The 18,841-nt window shown below is 45.0% G+C and overlaps 1 protein-coding gene across 1 annotated transcript; it reads left to right on the forward strand.

Annotated features, from left to right (window-relative positions):
• Positions 1-1,011: 1,011 nt before the first annotated feature.
• Positions 1,012-8,537, forward strand: LOC308083510 (cholecystokinin-like). The gene is made up of 5 exons (XM_080425823.1): positions 1,012-1,084; positions 5,926-6,004; positions 6,223-6,229; positions 6,431-6,614; positions 7,197-8,537. Exons 2-5 carry the CDS (start codon positions 5,928-5,930, stop codon positions 7,334-7,336), a joined length of 408 nt encoding a protein of 135 aa, XP_080281949.1. The 5' UTR covers positions 1,012-1,084; positions 5,926-5,927; the 3' UTR covers positions 7,337-8,537.
• Positions 8,538-18,841: the final 10,304 nt, after the last annotated feature.

Consider the following 18,841-nt stretch of genomic DNA (forward strand, 5'->3'; position numbering starts at 1 on the left):
TTATTTGCATTCAACACTTCCCAAATTCGTTTTGGTCATTAATTAACTTGCATCTTAAGTGCATTTTTCATATAAGATGCTCTAAGCACCATCAGGACTTAGCATAATCAGTACCAGTAACACTACTAAATGAACATAATATTTACATCTGCATGTTGTACAGCTACATGGTTTGAAACCATTTCCCCCAAAACCGTTTTTATCACTTGTTCAAAACATATACACATTAAATAATAAATGGAGCCAGCCAGTATACAAATCAAAACACAAACCTAACAAAAAGAATGGACATGTGATACCCAGACACACACAATTAACGTGGCACCCGACAGAGCAACGTGGTGGACGCCATTACAAACATTTCAAACAATGAGACATTTTCCAGTCACTCATTTTACACTTAAATTCGACCCAAAAGTAAACACAGTAAACTCCCGACGTTACATAAACAACAATAATCATTTCTGTGTGCTTTGTGAAGTATTACCCACCTGGAAAACAGGTTAAAGTTGTATAGAAGAATTAGAGACAGTAAAACATGGTCTTGCTTCCACCGAGTCTCCTCAGTTATGAGAAGAACCAGTAGCGCATGCGCACTAGACTACCTCAAAGACAATCTCAGTGGCAAGGCAGGTTGATACCATGGTGTTACACTGCCACCTATTGACCAAAGTTATTGTTTTTGGTGAAAACATTATAAAAAGACACAACCTGGGTTTGAAAGGTAAAATAAAATACAAACACTTCTCAAAACACTGTGACACATAAAACAATCACACTAATGTGATGACACTTTAGTGGGCATCACATGTGCGTGTGTGTGCGTGTGTGCACGCTCATGTGCGTGCGCATGTGTCTTTGTGTGTGCGTATGAATTTGATGTTTGCGTCTCCAGTTGCGTCAGTCAATCAGCGTGCGGCAGCAACAAGCTCCTCCCACCTGTCCAAGCCCCTCCCCCTGCCTGCCTTGTATGTACTTAAAGCGCTCCTCTCTCTAGCTGTGTCTCATCCCTGAGCATCACACTGAAGCTGGTTCCTCTCCTCTCAACATCTCCTCTTTGTTTGGGTCAACCGTAAAACTGAAGGTAAGAACGGGGACTGGGATTGGTTCTAATGTGTGTTTTTCATGAGTTTCACAGCTTGTTAGACTTTTGCGATTACTGTACATTGCAAATTTACTCGAAACATTGACAAGACAAGTTTGCTTTAAAAAAATTAAGCACTTTCACCTTGGTGTGCCTAATTTGGGCATGTCATTGTGGGTGGAAAATGTCAGAAGGTTTAATCCCCAGCTCCCCCTGGGTTATTGGTTACTGTCAAAGTGTCCTTGGGCAAGATGCTGAACCCCTAACTGTTCTGATGAGCAGGTTGGTGATGCCTCTGTCATCAGTGTGTGCGTGGGTGGAAGCAATGCACTTTGGATAAAGACGCTAGATAAATGGACCATATTTTATTTACATAGGGCTTACAGTAAGTGGTTAGGTGGGACTTTTTACATCCAAAAGCATTTATATTTAATCTAAACAAGAGAGGAATGGATGCATTTTTATTCAGGGAGTTACTTCAGTTTTTAGTTTTTTTTTTTTTTAATGGTTTAATTTACAGTACACCCATTCAATAATTTGTGTCTGCTCGTCCACTTTTCTGATAACATTCCAGAAAAACTGTTGCAACTTGTTTTAAAACATACATGACTTATTGACATACGGTATAGAATGATTATTAACAATAATTAGCTATTTGTTTTGTTGAAAGTGAGCCTGCCACATGTGGGTTGGGAACATTAAGATAAGAATTATTGTAAATGCCTGTTAATACATCCTACTATACTATTACATCAGAGGAGAGGAGAGGAGTATCTCTATAGAGAGGAGAGGAGAGGAGAGGAGAGGAGAGGAGAGGAGAGGAGAGGAGAGGAGAGGAGAGGAGAGGAGATAATAATTTCTAGCCTGGTGAATAATGAATAGGTTTTACCAAACAATGACCAGCTGCTAACAGGAATCATATTAGCATGAACAGAATGTCTGTTTATTTGTACACATACATTACAGAACATTTAAATAATATAATGATGACTGTTACATCACTGTGCCGACAAATAAAGTTAACAAAAAACAAGACAAATATTGTCTTCTCTTCTTGTTTATTAGGAGTTCCTTTAATTTATTTATTTTACATAAAGAGACTCCCGCTGAGAAAAATTCTGGACAAAGTCTGAACATCTGGACAAAGGAGACTGAATTGCACTCCTGCAGATTGATGCTGTCTAAAGCAACCCTCTAACATGTGCCTGTTTGGAAAATACAGCATTGGAAATAATGTTATGGAGAAGAAGAGAGGGATCATTAAAATGGAGAGCTTAACTAGCAATACAACTGGAATGGAGGCAGGGAGAGGGGGAAAGAGAGAGAGAGAGAGAGAGAGAGAGAGAGAGAGAGAGAGAGAGAGAGAGAGAGAGAGAGAGAGAGAGAGAGAGAGAGAGAGGCGGAGGGAAGCAGAGAGAGAGATGGAGATAAAAAGAGTGAGAATGGAGGCAGGGAGAGAGAAACAGGGGGGAGGGAGCTCGGCTTAGAGAGATGGGGGGGGGAGTTATTAGTGTTACGAAGCCTTAGAGCCAACTAGTGCTGGTTTGTCTAATTGGTCCATATTCCCTCTGGGAGGATGTGGGACAGCACCACATCTATCAACACTTTAAGACAATCCACCACACACACACACACACACACACACACACACACACACACACACACACACACACACACACACACACACACACACACACACACACACACACACACACACACACACACACACACACACACACACACACACACACACTGTTTGACACCTTGCACACTTGAGATCCATGAAATGTGTTGCTCTTATAGACGTAAATTAGAGAATGTGTGTTTCAGACATGTTGTGATAACACCTTCATACAACATCATCTTTTAAAATATGTATGATTATAATAGCCCGTTTTTTTGTTTGTTTGTCTGATTTTTGCTTTATTTTGACAGAAGACTAGAGTGTAGAGAGACAGGAAACTGAGAGGGGGGGGGGGGCTGCAAATCTCCAGCGTTGTGAGCTCCCTAGAATAGGGATGCTCGGATGCATGCGGTTAAACAAGCAACAAATATCCAAATTGTACCCCAATACATTGCACAATTTCAAAGCTGTTCCTCCTTTTTTTTTTGCTTCCTAGCTTTATCTGCTTCTTATCATACTATATACTACAATACTGGATGTATTGTGTCCAATATGTTTTTATTAAATTGTTTACTTTTCTCCGCCAGGCTGTAAGGCATGGCGAGAGAGTATGTTTTGCACCCTGTCCGTCCGTCCGTCTGTCCGTCTGTCCGTCCGTCCGTCTGTCCGTCTGTCCGTCTGTCTGTCCGTCTGTGATCAGCTAATCTCTGGCTCCGTTGGCTTGATCGCAAAGAAACTGTGCACACACACTCCCTGGATGCCAATTCAGAACCTCTGCTCAAATTTTTTCCAATGGGCCTGTTATAGCGCCACCAGGAGGCCGCTTTTTGCAAAACATTTTTTTTGACAGTACTCCTATAGATTTTGTCCAAACGTCACGCAAATCGGTACACAGTATCTCTATAGTCATTAAACAAAAAGCGTATTTCAGATTTTTCATTTTCCATCCTGATTGGCTAAAAATGGCTTCCAAAGTTTGCAGGAGTGCTCCGTTTGGAACAAAATGGCTGAAATTATGAACACAGAATGCAATTTCCTTGACATTTTGCACGCACATTTTCACAAGGCAGAGGAAGAAATGCCACTTGAAAATGTTCAAATCAGCCTCATGGTGGCGCTATAACAGGCCGATTCGTGTTTTTACCTATAACTGCACAGATCTGTGTAAAACTTTGATTGCGCACTCCCGAGAGGCCAAGGAAAAACCTTTTCCCTGCATTTTTCACATCTGCCTTTTATAGCGCCACCAGGAGACTTATATACAACTTTTTTTTTTATATTGCTCCTTCAGATTTTATCCAAATTTCACGCAAATCGATACACATGATCTCTATAGTCACGTGATCAAGACAGATCTGTTAGATTTTTCTGTCTGTCTGCAATTCTGTCTGGCCAGCATCAATGCAATGGCAATGCAAGTGATGTCACTTGCATTGCCATTCTGAAATGGCCTGTTCAGACACGCCCATTCTGAAAATCTCTGAAATGAGAATGAATGACTGAATGTTAAAAAAAAAATGAAATTCATGGTGTAGACCCTTTAAGTGATCAAGACGGATCCGTCCGATCCGCCTGATTTTTCACATTCCTGGTTGGCGAATTCCGAACATTGCTGGACCACAATAACTTACCTGACCTGGCGGAGGAGACCTGTGCTCCGAGGAGCACTTTTTCTAGTTTTTGTTTTTGCTTAATTTAGAATGTATAGGAAAGACACAAGAAACTGAGGTGGTGACGACATGCAACACAGGTCCACCGACCAGTATCTAACCGGCAACGTAGGAGTATACTGTACGTGTTCAATGCACTATCCGCTCGGGTACCGGTGCACCCACATGATATGGTTATACAGTAGATCAGGGGTCTTCAACGTTTTTCAGGCCAAGGACCCCCTGGCTGAGTGAGGGATGAAGCAGGGACCCCCACTACATATTGGATTCATGTTAAATGTGTGACATTTGACCACTTAAACCCTACTTTGTAAACTTGACCTTTGGCTCGGTACTTGGTCTGCTCTTTTCCCCCTGTACACCAAACCTCTTCGCCGAAAATAGATCTGCTATTTTTGGCTAATGATCCACTATTCTCAGCTAATGTGAGCTTGTAGATCTGCTAAGTTCCCCCAAAATACGGATACGAGGGTTCACGTGGGTAATGTAAAAGTGACAAAAATAAAGTCCCTATCACACAAAGATTTGGCGGCCACACTGCAGTACCTCCGAGGACCCCCTAGGGATCCCGGACCCAGTAGATTGAAGTTGATTTAGATATTTTACAGTTAAGTTACCGATTATAAGAATCTTTACACTTAAACCCTATTAACTAAGTTGACCGGGTCCCTAAGTTTCTATACTTTGCCCCCTCCTTTTTTTCCCTCTAGCCTGCAGAGCTAGTACAAGCTCATTGTGCTGTACCAGTGACTGGTCCTTGTCCTGTGGCTGCACTCAAAGGATGCTCTAGATGAGAGCATCAGCTAAATGCTCTCCAATGTAATGTAATTTAATGTGTCATGTGAACCCAGTCCAAGAAACACAGCGAGAAGAAAACGGGAAGAATGATCCTTAATTGCTCTGTTTTCCCCCTGAGATGTTCCTAATGCTGATAGTGTAGCATTCATCCCCTCACTCTGGGGGGGAGAGAGAGAGGGGGGGGGAGTATGAACATGTGCGACTAGTAAAATACCAGTAAAATACAACAATAACAGACGTGAGGTCTTGGAAAACGAGAGAGAAAGCAGATAATTGAGCTAAGAGAGAAATAGAGTTGGAGGTCATTGTATTGTTCTTGCTCCTGTCTCTCCTATGACGGTTGTGAAATGATTCACGGCTGCACTCCAGATAACAACTTGCATTTTCTTCAAACGCCTCTGTTTATTATGCCTGCATGTGAGAGAGAGAGAGTTGCACTTTGAGCTGCAGTGTATGAATGAAAGCATAATACCTGAAGGTTAAGGTTATTAATAGACAGTATTTGTGGTATTAGGACTATGATTATTAGAAATGTTACATGTATTCATGGACGTGATTTAGTTCTCTCTCTCTCTCTCTCTCTCTCTCTCTCTCTCTCTCTCTCTCTCTCTCTCTCTCTCTCTCTCTCTCTCTCTCTCTCTCTCTCTCTCTCTCTCTCTCTCTCATCTCTCTCTCTCTCTCTCTCTCTCTCTCTCTCTCTCTCATCTCTCTCTCTCTCTCTCTCTCTCTCTCTCTCTGTGTGTCTCTAGCCATGTATCCAGGTGTCTGTGTGTGCATTCTGTTGGCGGTGTTGTTCACTGGCTCACTGTGTCTGTCCTCACAGCCATGGTAAGACACACACACACACACACACACACACACACACACACACACACACACACACACACACACACACACACACACACACACACACACACACACACACACACACACACACACACGTGCGCACACGCACGCACGCACACACGCACACACAAAATAACCATTTGCTGAGGAATTCCAGTAAAACAACTCTCATCATGCCAATAATATACATGTTCTGCAAGCATGTGTGTGTGTGTGTGTGTGTGTGTCTGTGTGTGTGTGTGTGTGTGTGTGTGTGTGTGTGTGTGTGTGTGTGTGTGTGTGTGTGTGTGTGTGTGTGTGTGTGTTTGTGCGCGCGCGCGCGTGTGTGTGTGTGCATGTGGATGCAACACTTTTGGAGGCAATACTAATCTTTACATTGTCCATTTGTTCCATCTTGTCCAATTACAGGGGTCAGAGGTTAAAGTCACTCACTCAGACAGTCTGCCTCCTCCCTCGCCTGACCACACACGCCAGACCCGCTCAGCTTCAGCGCCCTCCTCAGGACAAGCGGTGAATTACAACCAGTTACCAGAGGACACAGATTTAAACAACAGTCTCAGTCAGCTGCTGGCTAGATTAATGACCAGGAAGGGTGAATATAAAATCAAACTCAATCCATTGCTTTTAAGGCTCATGACATTGGGAGTAAAGTACACAGTGTACATTTTAGTCTGGATGTGTGTTGTTGTTCATCACATCACTGACTATACAGCATGAACCAGTAATGACAAGACCACAACCTCCTGTTTAAACCTATTTTGGGCATGTCAGAAATAGATATTTCAACATATCCAAAAAAGTATTAAAAAAAAACGTAAAGAAAATAGCAAAAATAGCAGATCTACAAGCTCTCAATGATTCGGCCTGTGGTGTGTTGTGAGACTGTAGATCTGCAGTTTTCAATAGTCATCATACATAGGTTCCCTGAACATACAGGGAATGACTACTCAGAACACACACACACACACACACACACACACACACACACACACACACACACACACACACACACACACACACACACACACACACACACACACACACACACACACACACACACACACACGCTCGCGCACGCATGCACACGCACACGCACACGCACACGCACACTGTCATCATGTCATGAACTTACGCTGTCCTCCTCTGTTTCTCTCCATTTCTGTGGCCCCTCCAGGTTCTCTGTCTCAGACCAGATCCTCTGTGAGCAGCAGAGCCAGTGGTGTAGGCCCCAGTCACAGGATAAAGGACAGAGACTACCTGGGCTGGATGGACTTCGGTCGCCGCAGTGCAGAGGAATACGAATACTCACCTTAATACCACTTAGACCCTCTATTCTACACAGTACTTCCATCCAAACCAAATCTCTTTGCCAAAAACAGCAGGCCTACCAGCTCACAACTTGCAGATCTACTATTTTTGGCGAACTATGGAGTATAAATTAGGCTTTGAGCTAAATTCTTGACCCCCAGGCTGTTTTACATCTGACATTAACATGCGGGCTGGTCCTGGGTGATCACTTTGTAATTGAGTTGGGCTAAAAGTAAAAGAGAAAGTCCACCTGAGACACAATGCATCAGATACAGATACATGTTTTGGTAACTTCAACAAATCATCTCCGCTCCTGGAGGTCAATGTTGTCTCCTTGATATATAATATTGTCCAAAACTGTTACTTTTCAGGATTCAAATTCAAAAACAGCAAAAGTAGTACAGTTCGAGCTTGTGGATCTGCTACTTTTGATGCTTTTGTGTGACGCTGTACTGTAATGTGATCAAGTAGGGCGTTCATTTTCGAAATAACACAAAAAGTAATGTAAAAAAAATGGAGATAAGACGTTTCTGCTTGACAGCAACGATATGCTGTCTATTCTCTTTCAGATGTAATTCAAAATAAAGGTACATTTTACTCTGGTGTTAGTGTAAAATACAAATCTGTTTTTTTAAGGGTTATAATAAAAGTGAAGACTACAATAATAGCCACTGTCTAGTAACAGCATTCAGGATGGAGAAACAACACATATAGGGCAGAGTGCTCAGAGTGTGTTCAGGTTTTCACCCCAAACAAACGTTCACTAATTGGGCCACAGCACTCTGACTTAAGATGTTTTAGACAATTATGAGATGTAGTGATAACTGTTGCTTTCAAGTGGCCATTAATTTTAAAATGAATACTTACAAGGAGCGATACAAAATGGCCGCCCATATAATGGTCAATTTAGCTGTAATGTTGGGTATAGGGTTCTTTCTGCAACTCTGAACCTTCATGAATCTGAACTCCCCCCCCATTGTACAAACACCAATGACTCAACATCCGACTCAACACAGATTGTTCTCCTTAGGAAAAGGCTTATGATTATAATCCTGATGTATTTGATGTAAATTTGTTTGTAAAGCTGACAAAGCAATATAAATGTATGTATATGGATGATTGTTCATGGAAATAACAAGTGAGAGAAGAAAGGGATGTTTGTTGGGTTTCATTTGGTTTATCTATGCATAATCCACGTGTGCTCAGTAAATACATGCAAAATATACACACACACATGCATTTACTGTATATACAGATGAAAATAAAACAAACCAGACTTCAAGTCATCACAAAATCCAGCCCGGGTCTGACATCAGTTCCTGTAACTGAGCCTTTTCTGGGCTACATTCAAATTCAGGACAAATTGCCCTTGGGGCAATTTCCACCGTCCGCTATTTTGAAGACTATTCCAAAACAAGTATGGGTAGAGGGAAGTTCATAACATCATACTATAATTCCAATGAGAATACGTCATACACAATATTGTCTTTGTGTATTCTGTCAAAATTAAATTCTATATGTATGCTGTCAAAAAAAGCATCATTCTATAATTTAAAGAAAAATCATATTATACTATGCTGGCAAAATCGATACAGTATGGGCTATTGGCAAGAAATTGCAAATATTATTTTCTTTATTTAATCACTTAGTGACGCAGTTAGGGGTGCAGAAGGGATTAGGGTTTCAGAAGGGGTTAGAATGTATTGTTCAAGGACACTTCAACACGAAGCCAGGAGGCTCCAGAGCCACTGCAACCCACAATTAAGGCAGATAAGAATAAGGCAGGCAAAAAAAGGGGAAAATGCATAACTAGAATGTTTCATCTTGCTTGTCTTGCACATTGTTCAGCTTTGCACTCTTTGTAGGCTATGTTGAGACTAAAAATAAAATAATGCCAGTCATATATTTTTAAGACATACAAATAATAAAAATGTATAATAATGTAAATCTATTACAGATGGGAAGAACAGTAGTAATTACTTTTGAAAAAAGGTGAACTCTTAAGCTCTGGATTGAAGAACTTCATGATTCCAAATTTAGTCAGGAACACCACCTCTGACAAATTACCAAAAATGTAAAGTATTAATTTGTTCATTAATTTAATCATTAAAAAAATCTTTCTGGATGGCAGTTGATTTAGATTGGCTAGATTTCATGGGTCATATATGTCTCAAAATGGATGGTTCTTATCAATTCTTAGACTTTTTGAGGTATTTACAGGTGTTAAGAGCAAAATACACCATTACATGACAATACTTTGCCTGTATACTGCAAAATACAGTACATACAGTGATGTAAATCTAAACTATAAAATACATTTAGAAAATAAAAAGCTAACATAACCTCTAGTAATCGTAATACTCAATCATCCTACGTATTTGTGAGGAAAGCTTAAGTTTTTAGAGATGATTTAGAGAAGTTCCTCTCCTCTTCTTTATATGATGTAATATGAATTACATAGGCAGAGAGAGAGAGAGAGAGAGAGAGAGAGAGAGAGCGAGAGAGAGAGAGAGAGAGAGAGAGAGAGAGAGAGAGAGAGAGAGAGAGAGAGAGAGAGAGACACACAGACAGACAGACAGACAGACAGAGAGATGGGGATGGGGATGGGGATGGGGTAGAGACATACAGAGATGGAGGTTATAATCAATAACATGATATAATATACAGTACCTAGTAAAACATACAGCGAAACAATGTCCTCATGTATCTTTTCCAATTCCGATCCTACAGATCTATAAAGGTTGTGTGTGTATGTGTGTGTGTGTGTGTGTGTGTGTGTGTGTGTGTGTGTGTGTGTGTGTGTGTGTGTGTGTGTGTGTGTGTGTGTGTGTGTGTGTGTGTGTGTGTGCGCACACACGTGTGTCTGTGTATGTCTGTCTGTCTTTTCACAACATTATACTGTGGAGCCTCGCTCCAGTCCCGCCGGTCAGGTGAGTTTTCCTACAGTGAGAGCCAGAGTGAGGAGCCTAGAGTCCAGCACCTCAGACAGCCCCGTTGCCTAGGGCAACTGATTGAGGGGCGGTACGTGCCACTCTGCATCCTCAATCAGTTGGAAATGATGACACCTGCGTGCTGGGCAATCAGAAGGCAGCTGGGCTGAGTTTACAAAGGCAGCTCACTCAGGCTCACTCACTCTTGACTCTCCCTGGGGAAACACCGTCCGGCGGTAAGCGATACACTCCACTCATTTCTCAGTGTTAATAGTGATCAATTCTATGGTTGAATGCAAAGCTCATGTTATGTTTCTTTTGTTTTATAGGCAATGTACGAGCGATCATGAAGCCTACTCTGTTTACCCTTACCCCCTACTAACCCCTGATGCGGGAAGAACCTAAGTTGTTTTTGCCTGAGATGCATGCCCCCATGAACTGTTAAGTTTCCCTTTAATAAATTGAGCTTTGAAGCCTGAACTGTCTGTTCTCTGTGCCGGGTTGGTGTCAGACGCCACATATGGTGGAGAATACAGGTAGTCTGACCCACACCAAACACAGATCATGGAACATGCTAATGCGCTCACAGCTTTGCTGAAGAGCCAAACAGACTTACAAAATGCTGTGCAGCAATTGTTAAAAAAAATTGATAAGGACGCTACGGCTCCCCGCCCTCCAAGTGACGTGCTGACCAAATTAGGCCCTGAAGATGACATCGAGGCCTACCTCGAGCTGTTTGAACGGACGGCTGCTCGGGAGCGTTGGCCAGTAGTAGACTGGGCCAGCATTATCGCCCCGTTTCTGACGGGAGAAGCCCAGCGCGTCTGCCGCGATCTCTCCCTGGCCGACGCCCGAGACTACAATAAGCTAAAGGCTGCCATATTCTCCAGCCAGGGCTACAGCCTGCCTGCCAGGGCTCAGCGCGTTCACAATTGGAACTACTGTGCCACCCAGCCCCCGCGGCCGCAGGTCGCGGCCCTAACGCGACTCACTCGCAGTTGGCTCACCAGTGCGGGGGAGCCCCCGTGGATTGAAAGACTTATAATTGACCGCTGTATCCGCTCATTGCCGCCGGAGGCTCGTAAGTACGCGTCCCAAGTTAGTCCTGCCTCGGTAGATGCCCTCGTGGCCCTGCTCGAGAACTACCAGGTCAGCTCGGAAATGCTGAGGACAACAAGGATGGAGACGCAGAAACCCGCCCAGGAAGAGAGACCCAGCCGAGATCGTCGGAGAGGAACGCCGACCCCTCCACAGCCGAAGCCTGCAACCCCGACTGAGAGAGCACCTCGGGCGTCCCAGTCCCAGAGGAGGTGCTACGTCTGTGGTCAGGCAGACCACATCTCATGGGCCTGCCCAGATCGAGACAGAGACGTGTCCATGCCGTCTGCAGCGAGCTCCGAGGCTCCACGTCCCTGTCTCCACTCCGGAAGCGCCGGCCAACAACACGCCACCCTGCCGGTGAAGGTGGATGGTGTCGACACCCACGCCCTCATCGACTCCGGGAGTGTGGTCACCCTGGTCCGAGCTGACCTGGCGGGGCCGGTCAGCGACGCCACCGTACCTGTCACCTGTGTACATGGAGACATGCGGCGCTATCCGGTATGCCACATCCGGGTCCAGACTCCCAGAGGTGACGTTGTCATTCTAGTGGGCGTCGTCCCAAACCTCCCGGTACCACTACTCATCGGGACTGACTGCGTCATCTTCGACCGGTACTGGTCGCCCGGCCTGCGTACAGGGCCCCCCCGACGAGGACGAACTCCCAGGGCCGCATGTCCGGCTTTCCGGCCCATGTCCGCCGTGCCTCTGAGCGGGAGCTCGGGGGATGACAACGGCGCCGCCAGTGGGAGGGAGGGAGAGAAGTCCACCACACCAGAGGAGGGTGACCCGTTTGCTGAGTTCCCTGAAGCCGAGGCCGGGGGCCCCGGCCCGAAGGGTGAATTTGCTACGTCCCAGTGGTCTGACCCCAACCTAGAGGCGGCACGTCAGACTGTGTCGGCCATAGACGGCCAACTATGCGTGGGGGTGAGTGAACTTGCAACACCTCATTTTTTGGTAAAAAATGGCTTACTGTATAGGGGGGTGAAAGCTAAGGGGGGGGACCTCGTTGAACAATTGTTGGTTCCAAAGAATTATGTCTCCCGAGTCCTCTTTTTAGCGCACACTCATCAGCTGGGGGCACACCTGGGGGTCCAAAAGACCTATGACCGCATCCTGGCTCGCTTCTACTGGCCCGGGGTCAAACGAGCAGTCGAGGACTTCTGCAGAGGCTGCCCCGAGTGCCAGAGGTCAGCTCCACGGCCTAGCCAACGCAACCCGCTGGTCCCCCTACCCATCATTGGCACTCCGTTCGCTCGCCTGGCCATGGACGTCGTCGGCCCCCTGCCGAAATCTGGCCGAGGACACAGATACATTCTGGTGATACTGGACTATGCCACCCGTTATCCCGAAGCGATACCGTTACGCGCCGCGACAGCTAAAGCGGTAGCGAGGGAGCTCTTCTTGTTGTTTAGCCGGGTGGGAATCGCAGAGGAGGTGTTAACGGACCAGGGTACGTGTTTCATGTCAAGGGTAATGACGACACTATATAGATGGTTGAACGTTAAGCGAATCCGCACCTCGGTGTACCACCCCCAGACTGATGGCTTGGTCGAGAGATTCAACCACACCCTTAAACAAATGCTGAAAAAGCTGGTAGAAGCTGACGGCAAGAATTGGGACCAGCTGCTGCCCTACATCCTGTTCGCCATACGGGAGGTGCCCCAGGCGTCCACAGGCTTCTCCCCGTTTGAATTGCTCTATGGCCGAAACCCCCGGGGCCTACTGGACCTGGCCAAAGAGGCGTGGGAGAGCCAGCCCTCGCCCCACCGCAGCGTAATAGAACACGTTGACGTCTTACAGGAGAGGGCGAGGCGCGTCTGGCCCATCGTCCGGGAGCACATGGAGAAGGCACAGGCGGCCCAATGTCGCACCTACAACCGGGGGGCCCGCGTCCGGGAATTCCAAGTGGGCGAGAAGGTCCTGGTTCTAGTGCCTAGCAGTGAATGTAAGTTCCTCGCCAAGTGGCAGGGACCCTATGAAATCGTGGAAAAGGTGGGGCCTGTCAACTACACGGTAAGCCAGCCGGGCCGGCGGAAAGGTCAACAGTTGTACCATGTAAATATTCTTAAAAAATGGACCCCGGCTGGTCCTCTGCCCTCCTCGGCCCTGTTAACGTCCGTTTCTCCCCAGGCCCCACCCCCAGTCGTCATAGGAGAGGACCTCGCACCCGCACAACTCCAGGACATCAAGGAGATGCTGGGTCGGAGCCGGGATGTTTTCTCTGACCTCCCCGGCCGAACCAGTGTCATCCAGCATGATATCCAAACCTCGCCAGGGGAGGTGGTGAGGCTACGCCCCTACCGCATCCCGGAGGCCCGAAGGGAAGCGATCAGAGAGGAGGTCAAGATGATGCTGCAGCTAGGTGTCATCGAAGAGTCCTTCAGCCCGTGGTCAAGCCCAATAGTGATTGTGCCGAAACCCGACGGCTCACTAAGGTTCTGTAATGACTTTCGCAAGCTCAATGACGTCTCCGTCTTTGATGCCTACCCCATGCCCCGGTGGACGAGTTGATCGAGCGGTTAGGCCCCGCCCGATTCGTCAGCACCTTAGACCTGACCAAAGGCTATTGGCAGGTGCCCCTGACCGAGAGGTCCAAACCAAAGACGGCTTTCACCACCCCAGACGGTCTCTTCCAATACACAGTTCTCCCATTTGGTGTCCACGGAGCCCCCGCTACTTTCCAGCGCCTGATGGACAGAGTGCTCCGGCCCCACCGGGCATACGCTGCTGCTTATCTTGACGACATCGTCATTCACAGCGCCACCTGGACTGACCACCTGCTGCACCTGGAAGCCGTCTTGGGGGCCCTACGACGAGCAGGGCTGGTTGCTAATGCCAAGAAGTGTCGGGTGGGATTAACGGAGACAGACTACCTGGGATATACCATAGGGCGTGGCTGTGTGAAGCCACAAGAGAGGAAAGTCGAGAAGATACGGAATTGGCCCCGTACTGTCACCAAAAAGCAGGTGAAATCGTTTGTTGGTTTAATGTCATACTATCAAAAGTTTATTAACCACTTTGCTACGGTTGCAGCCCCTCTGTACGACTTAACCCGACAGAAGTTGCCAAACCATGTAAAATGGACAGAGGAAAGTGAGCGGGCCTTCCAGACGCTAAAGAGGGCCCTCTGTGAAGAGCCAGTGCTGGTGGCCCCTGATTTTAAGAAGCCCTTCATTCTCCACACGGACGCGTCCGGGACGGGTCTGGGGGCCGTCCTGTCCCAGGTTATCGACGGAGATGAACACCCGGTGACGTTCATCAGTAGAAAACTGCTGAAACACGAGAGGAATTATGCAACGGTGGAGAAGGAGGGCCTTGCAGTGAAATGGGCCATTCACCACCTTCGATACTATCTCTGGGGTCGAGAGTTCACCCTTATCACTGACCACGCCCCGCTGAAGTGGATGGCCACTAACAAGGACCGGAACGACCGCATCACCCGCTGGTTCCTAGAGTTACAGAACTACCGTTTCAAGGTCGAGCATCGGCCCGGGAAAGCCATTCAACACGCCGATGCCATGTCTCGCCTTTATGAGGAAGGAGGACCTGAAGCTCCCGGCACGAGCGGCGAGCTTAGGGGGGGGATGTGTGGAGCCTCACTCCAGTCCCGCCGGTCAGGTGAGTTTTCCTACAGTGAGAGCCAGAGTGAGGAGCCTAGAGTCCAGCACCTCAGACAGCCCCGTTGCCTAGGGCAACTGATTGAGGGGCGGTACGTGCCACTCTGCATCCTCAATCAGTTGGAAATGATGACACCTGCGTGCTGGGCAATCAGAAGGCAGCTGGGCTGAGTTTACAAAGGCAGCTCACTCAGGCTCACTCACTCTTGACTCTCCCTGGGGAAACACCGTCCGGCGGTAAGCGATACACTCCACTCATTTCTCAGTGTTAATAGTGATCAATGCTATGGTTGAATGCAAAGCTCATGTTATGTTTCTTTTGTTTTATAGGCAATGTACGAGCGATCATGAAGCCTACTCTGTTTACCCTTACCCCCTACTAACCCCTGATGCGGGAAGAACCTAAGTTGTTTTTGCCTGAGATGCATGCCCCCATGAACTGTTAAGTTTCCCTTTAATAAATTGAGCTTTGAAGCCTGAACTGTGTCTGTTCTCTGTGCCGGGTTGGTGTCAGACGCCACAATACATTTAAGTGAATGCCTATATAAACATAGTGATAGTGATAGTGAAAGTGAAAAAAAAAGACTTACGGAATTGTTGTTGCATATGGGCTTGAATCATGGTGTACCTAAACACAAGTAAAAAGCGACTTTTAACAAGTCATCTACAGTAGGCTAAAACAGTACATTAAAATATGCTGTTTGTGATCTTTCTTTGTTATATAGCTCTATATTCCAATAGTAAGCAAAGTAGCCTTTGCTATATAGAGTTTGTTCAGTAACAGGGGTCTCCAACTCTTTAGTAAACATACATAAACATACATTCTCAGTCTAGGTCTCCAATTTCATCCAATCAGGAGAGAGAACCCATACTGTACATGATACAGGATAAACAAGTGAAACTGGAATTGGTATATTTCCTTCTTGTTAATGATCCTTGGGTAATAGTTTAAAAGTAAACATTTCAGTGTAGAAAAGCTTTTTTCTGTGTTCAGTGGCACGTTAAAAGACTGAATATATCTTTATCCCAAAAATAGGAAAACCATTCTCGGCCAGTGTTTCAGTGCTAAATTAACTTTCAGGATTTCACTGTGCATGACGTACTGTAGATACTCACTCTTGGGGGGGGAAGTCTTGGTCCTTTCTTTCTTTCGTGTCTCATGTTTTCATACTCATGACCAACTTCATGTATGAGAGTTTGTGTGTTTGAGAGAATCAGAGAGAACAGACAGACAGACAGACAGACAGACAAAAGTAAGAACGAAATTATTTGTTGGCTTTGTGTCGGCAAGTATAACATCAAACTGTCTTATCATTTATCATGGCAGCTTAAACTAATATTCATGTCCTAATCCAAACATAGTCACATGCTGTGCTTTAATGTTGTTTCTGACCTGGTGGTTCTTCGGTGGCCGAGGTATGAGGACGTGGCGATGTCCTGCTGTCTTTAGGTGGTGATACAACCGGTGTGTGTGTCATTGGGTGCCCTCTACTCTGTCCATCTTCAGGTCTTCTATTTGCAGCTGCCATACCAAAAACACGTGATGCAATGGTCTTTAGAAAAGCCATGATGACCGAGGAAATGTAATGCACCCGACATGTACAATAGTTATTTCTGTTTGCCATTGCAGGTCAGCTACACCATGAAATGCTAGGATGAATATAGCATCTGGTTCATTTAAATCATTTACAAAATCAGTCTGGTGGCAGTCAGAGTCCACACCATGAGGATAATGACAACATCAGTGTGGATGCTCATATAATTATAGATAACGTGCTTGGTGTTGATTGATGACCCTTTAATCTCATCATCTAAACGCTGTAGTACATTCACACTGTATCGTTCCAATTCGTAGTTCCAGTAAAAGCCCAAGAAGCAATAAGCTTGACTCCAAAAAATCACACCTTGATGAGTTTTAACTTCTTCAGTGAATAAAAAGTGCACAGAACAAACAAAAACATGAAATACAAATCCAAAAAGGTGTTCTAAGTTGGTTTCTAAATGAGGTTCTTAAGGTGGTTCTAAAGTTGGGTCAAAAAACTGTGTTTGCTCCTAGACTTTCAGCTCTAAACTGACAAACCTGCTGGACACAGCTGCTGTTGATACAGAATGAATTAGCTGACTTCTAATCATTGGCTGTTCTATTAATTGACTCATGAACTTAATTAACTGCAAACTCACAAGCCTGTACAAAATAATAGCAATCATGAAGTGTCAAACAAATACTCAAAATACTCAAATACTCAAATACAGATTTCTTTTAAATAAGGCTCTTACACACACTGTAGCTGAAGACATGCAGGGATGAAAACTACTGATAATGCATAACACGCACTCCAGTTGATTTAGATTGGCTACATTTCATGGGTCATGTATGTTTCAAAATGGATATGGTTCTTATCAATTCTTAGACCTTTTGAGGTATTTACAGGAGCAAAATACACCATTACATGACAAATACTTTGCCTGTAAACTGCAAAACATACAGTGCAGTAAATCTAAACTACAAAATAAGTTTAGAAACCTCTAATAATTGTAATACTCAATCAACCTATTTCATGTATTTGGAAAAGCTTAGAGGAAAGCTTAAATATTTAGAGACGTAACAATGTTTGTGTGGGGAAAATACAAATGTTACCGTACTGTACCTTGCCTTTGTTGCTCTGTTGTTTTCTTCCTGAACAATATAAAGCAAATACTTTCAGTTGAACCATTGCTACTTTCATACTGTAACTATAAACAATGACTAAGCCCTGTCTTTTACAAATGTTGCTTTGTAAACATAGAAATAAAGCCTGATTTGAATCATTTACATTTGTGAACGTGACATTCACCACTAAAAAGTTCTGAATCACAGACGATGCTATTTACAGTATGTAAACATAGACAGCTAAAGATGTCTAGATAAGTCCTAATATATACATAACTTCAGTAACCCATAATGTTTTGATTTACAATTATTTTGTCAGACTACCATCAGCTTTAAATGGGGTGATGGTTATTTTATTATAATATTCATATTTGAAATGCAGTGCGGCACTTCATGTCAACATTGTATTATCAAACTCACCATTGGTGGGTCACGCCAAAGTAGAGAAATACAATAACCAGTATCACCACAGCCAATGTGACCCCAACCCCTATTCCTGCAGCTGCCCCTGGACTTAGTGATGGGGGTGGGATGGGGTCTTTAGCTGCAAACACACACACACGCACGCACGCACGCACGCACGCACGCACACACACACACACACACACACACACACACACACACACACACACACACACTCAATCACATATTTTTGGAACACGTGTGCATTTTGTAAATCTTCTTCCATGAGCACATTGATATTCATCCATCAAATATTGTAGATCCTGCTTTCACAACTGCAACCAGTCTTTCTTTCTGCTTTCTGCTGGACAATACTGCCTACTTGTGCCTCTGAAAAATGGCATGGTCACATTGTCATCCATATCAATCAATACACCCACATTCACATCACAACATTTACTGTATTGCCACTCTGGTTGAAAGTATTTATTTCAGATATCGACTTCCTGTCCTCAGAATACCTTTTATCGCCAGGGAGTAGACATAAGTGCTTGCGTTACGCGTAATGGCATTGTTGGCTTCACAGGTGTAGTTCCCGTTGTGGTCGTAGCTGGCATTTTCTATGATGTATCCAGCATCACGCACTCCTGTGTCCCGCTCATTGAAGGACCATTTGAAGGTGGCAAGTGGGACGGACATGACAGAGCAGTATAGGAGGATTTGAGAATCTATCACGGGTGCAGCTGGCCCCAACACATTTATGGGGTCAGGTCCGTCTGGAAGAACGCAAAAAGTTTCATAACAATATCAA

The sequence above is a fragment of the Gymnoscopelus braueri genome, assembly GCF_963280865.1.
Source record: "Gymnoscopelus braueri genome assembly, chromosome: 4".
In the NCBI taxonomy this organism is placed as follows: domain Eukaryota; kingdom Metazoa; phylum Chordata; class Actinopteri; order Myctophiformes; family Myctophidae; genus Gymnoscopelus; species Gymnoscopelus braueri.

Bases quoted from the DNA above. Each gene is read 5' to 3' on its own strand.
- LOC308083510 (XM_080425823.1), top strand. From the start codon at position 5,928: ATGTATCCAGGTGTCTGTGTGTGCATTCTGTTGGCGGTGTTGTTCACT. The intron at 6,615-7,196 runs GTGAATATAAAA...TGGCCCCTCCAG, and splicing joins TAGATTAATGACCAGGAAGG to GTTCTCTGTCTCAGACCAGA.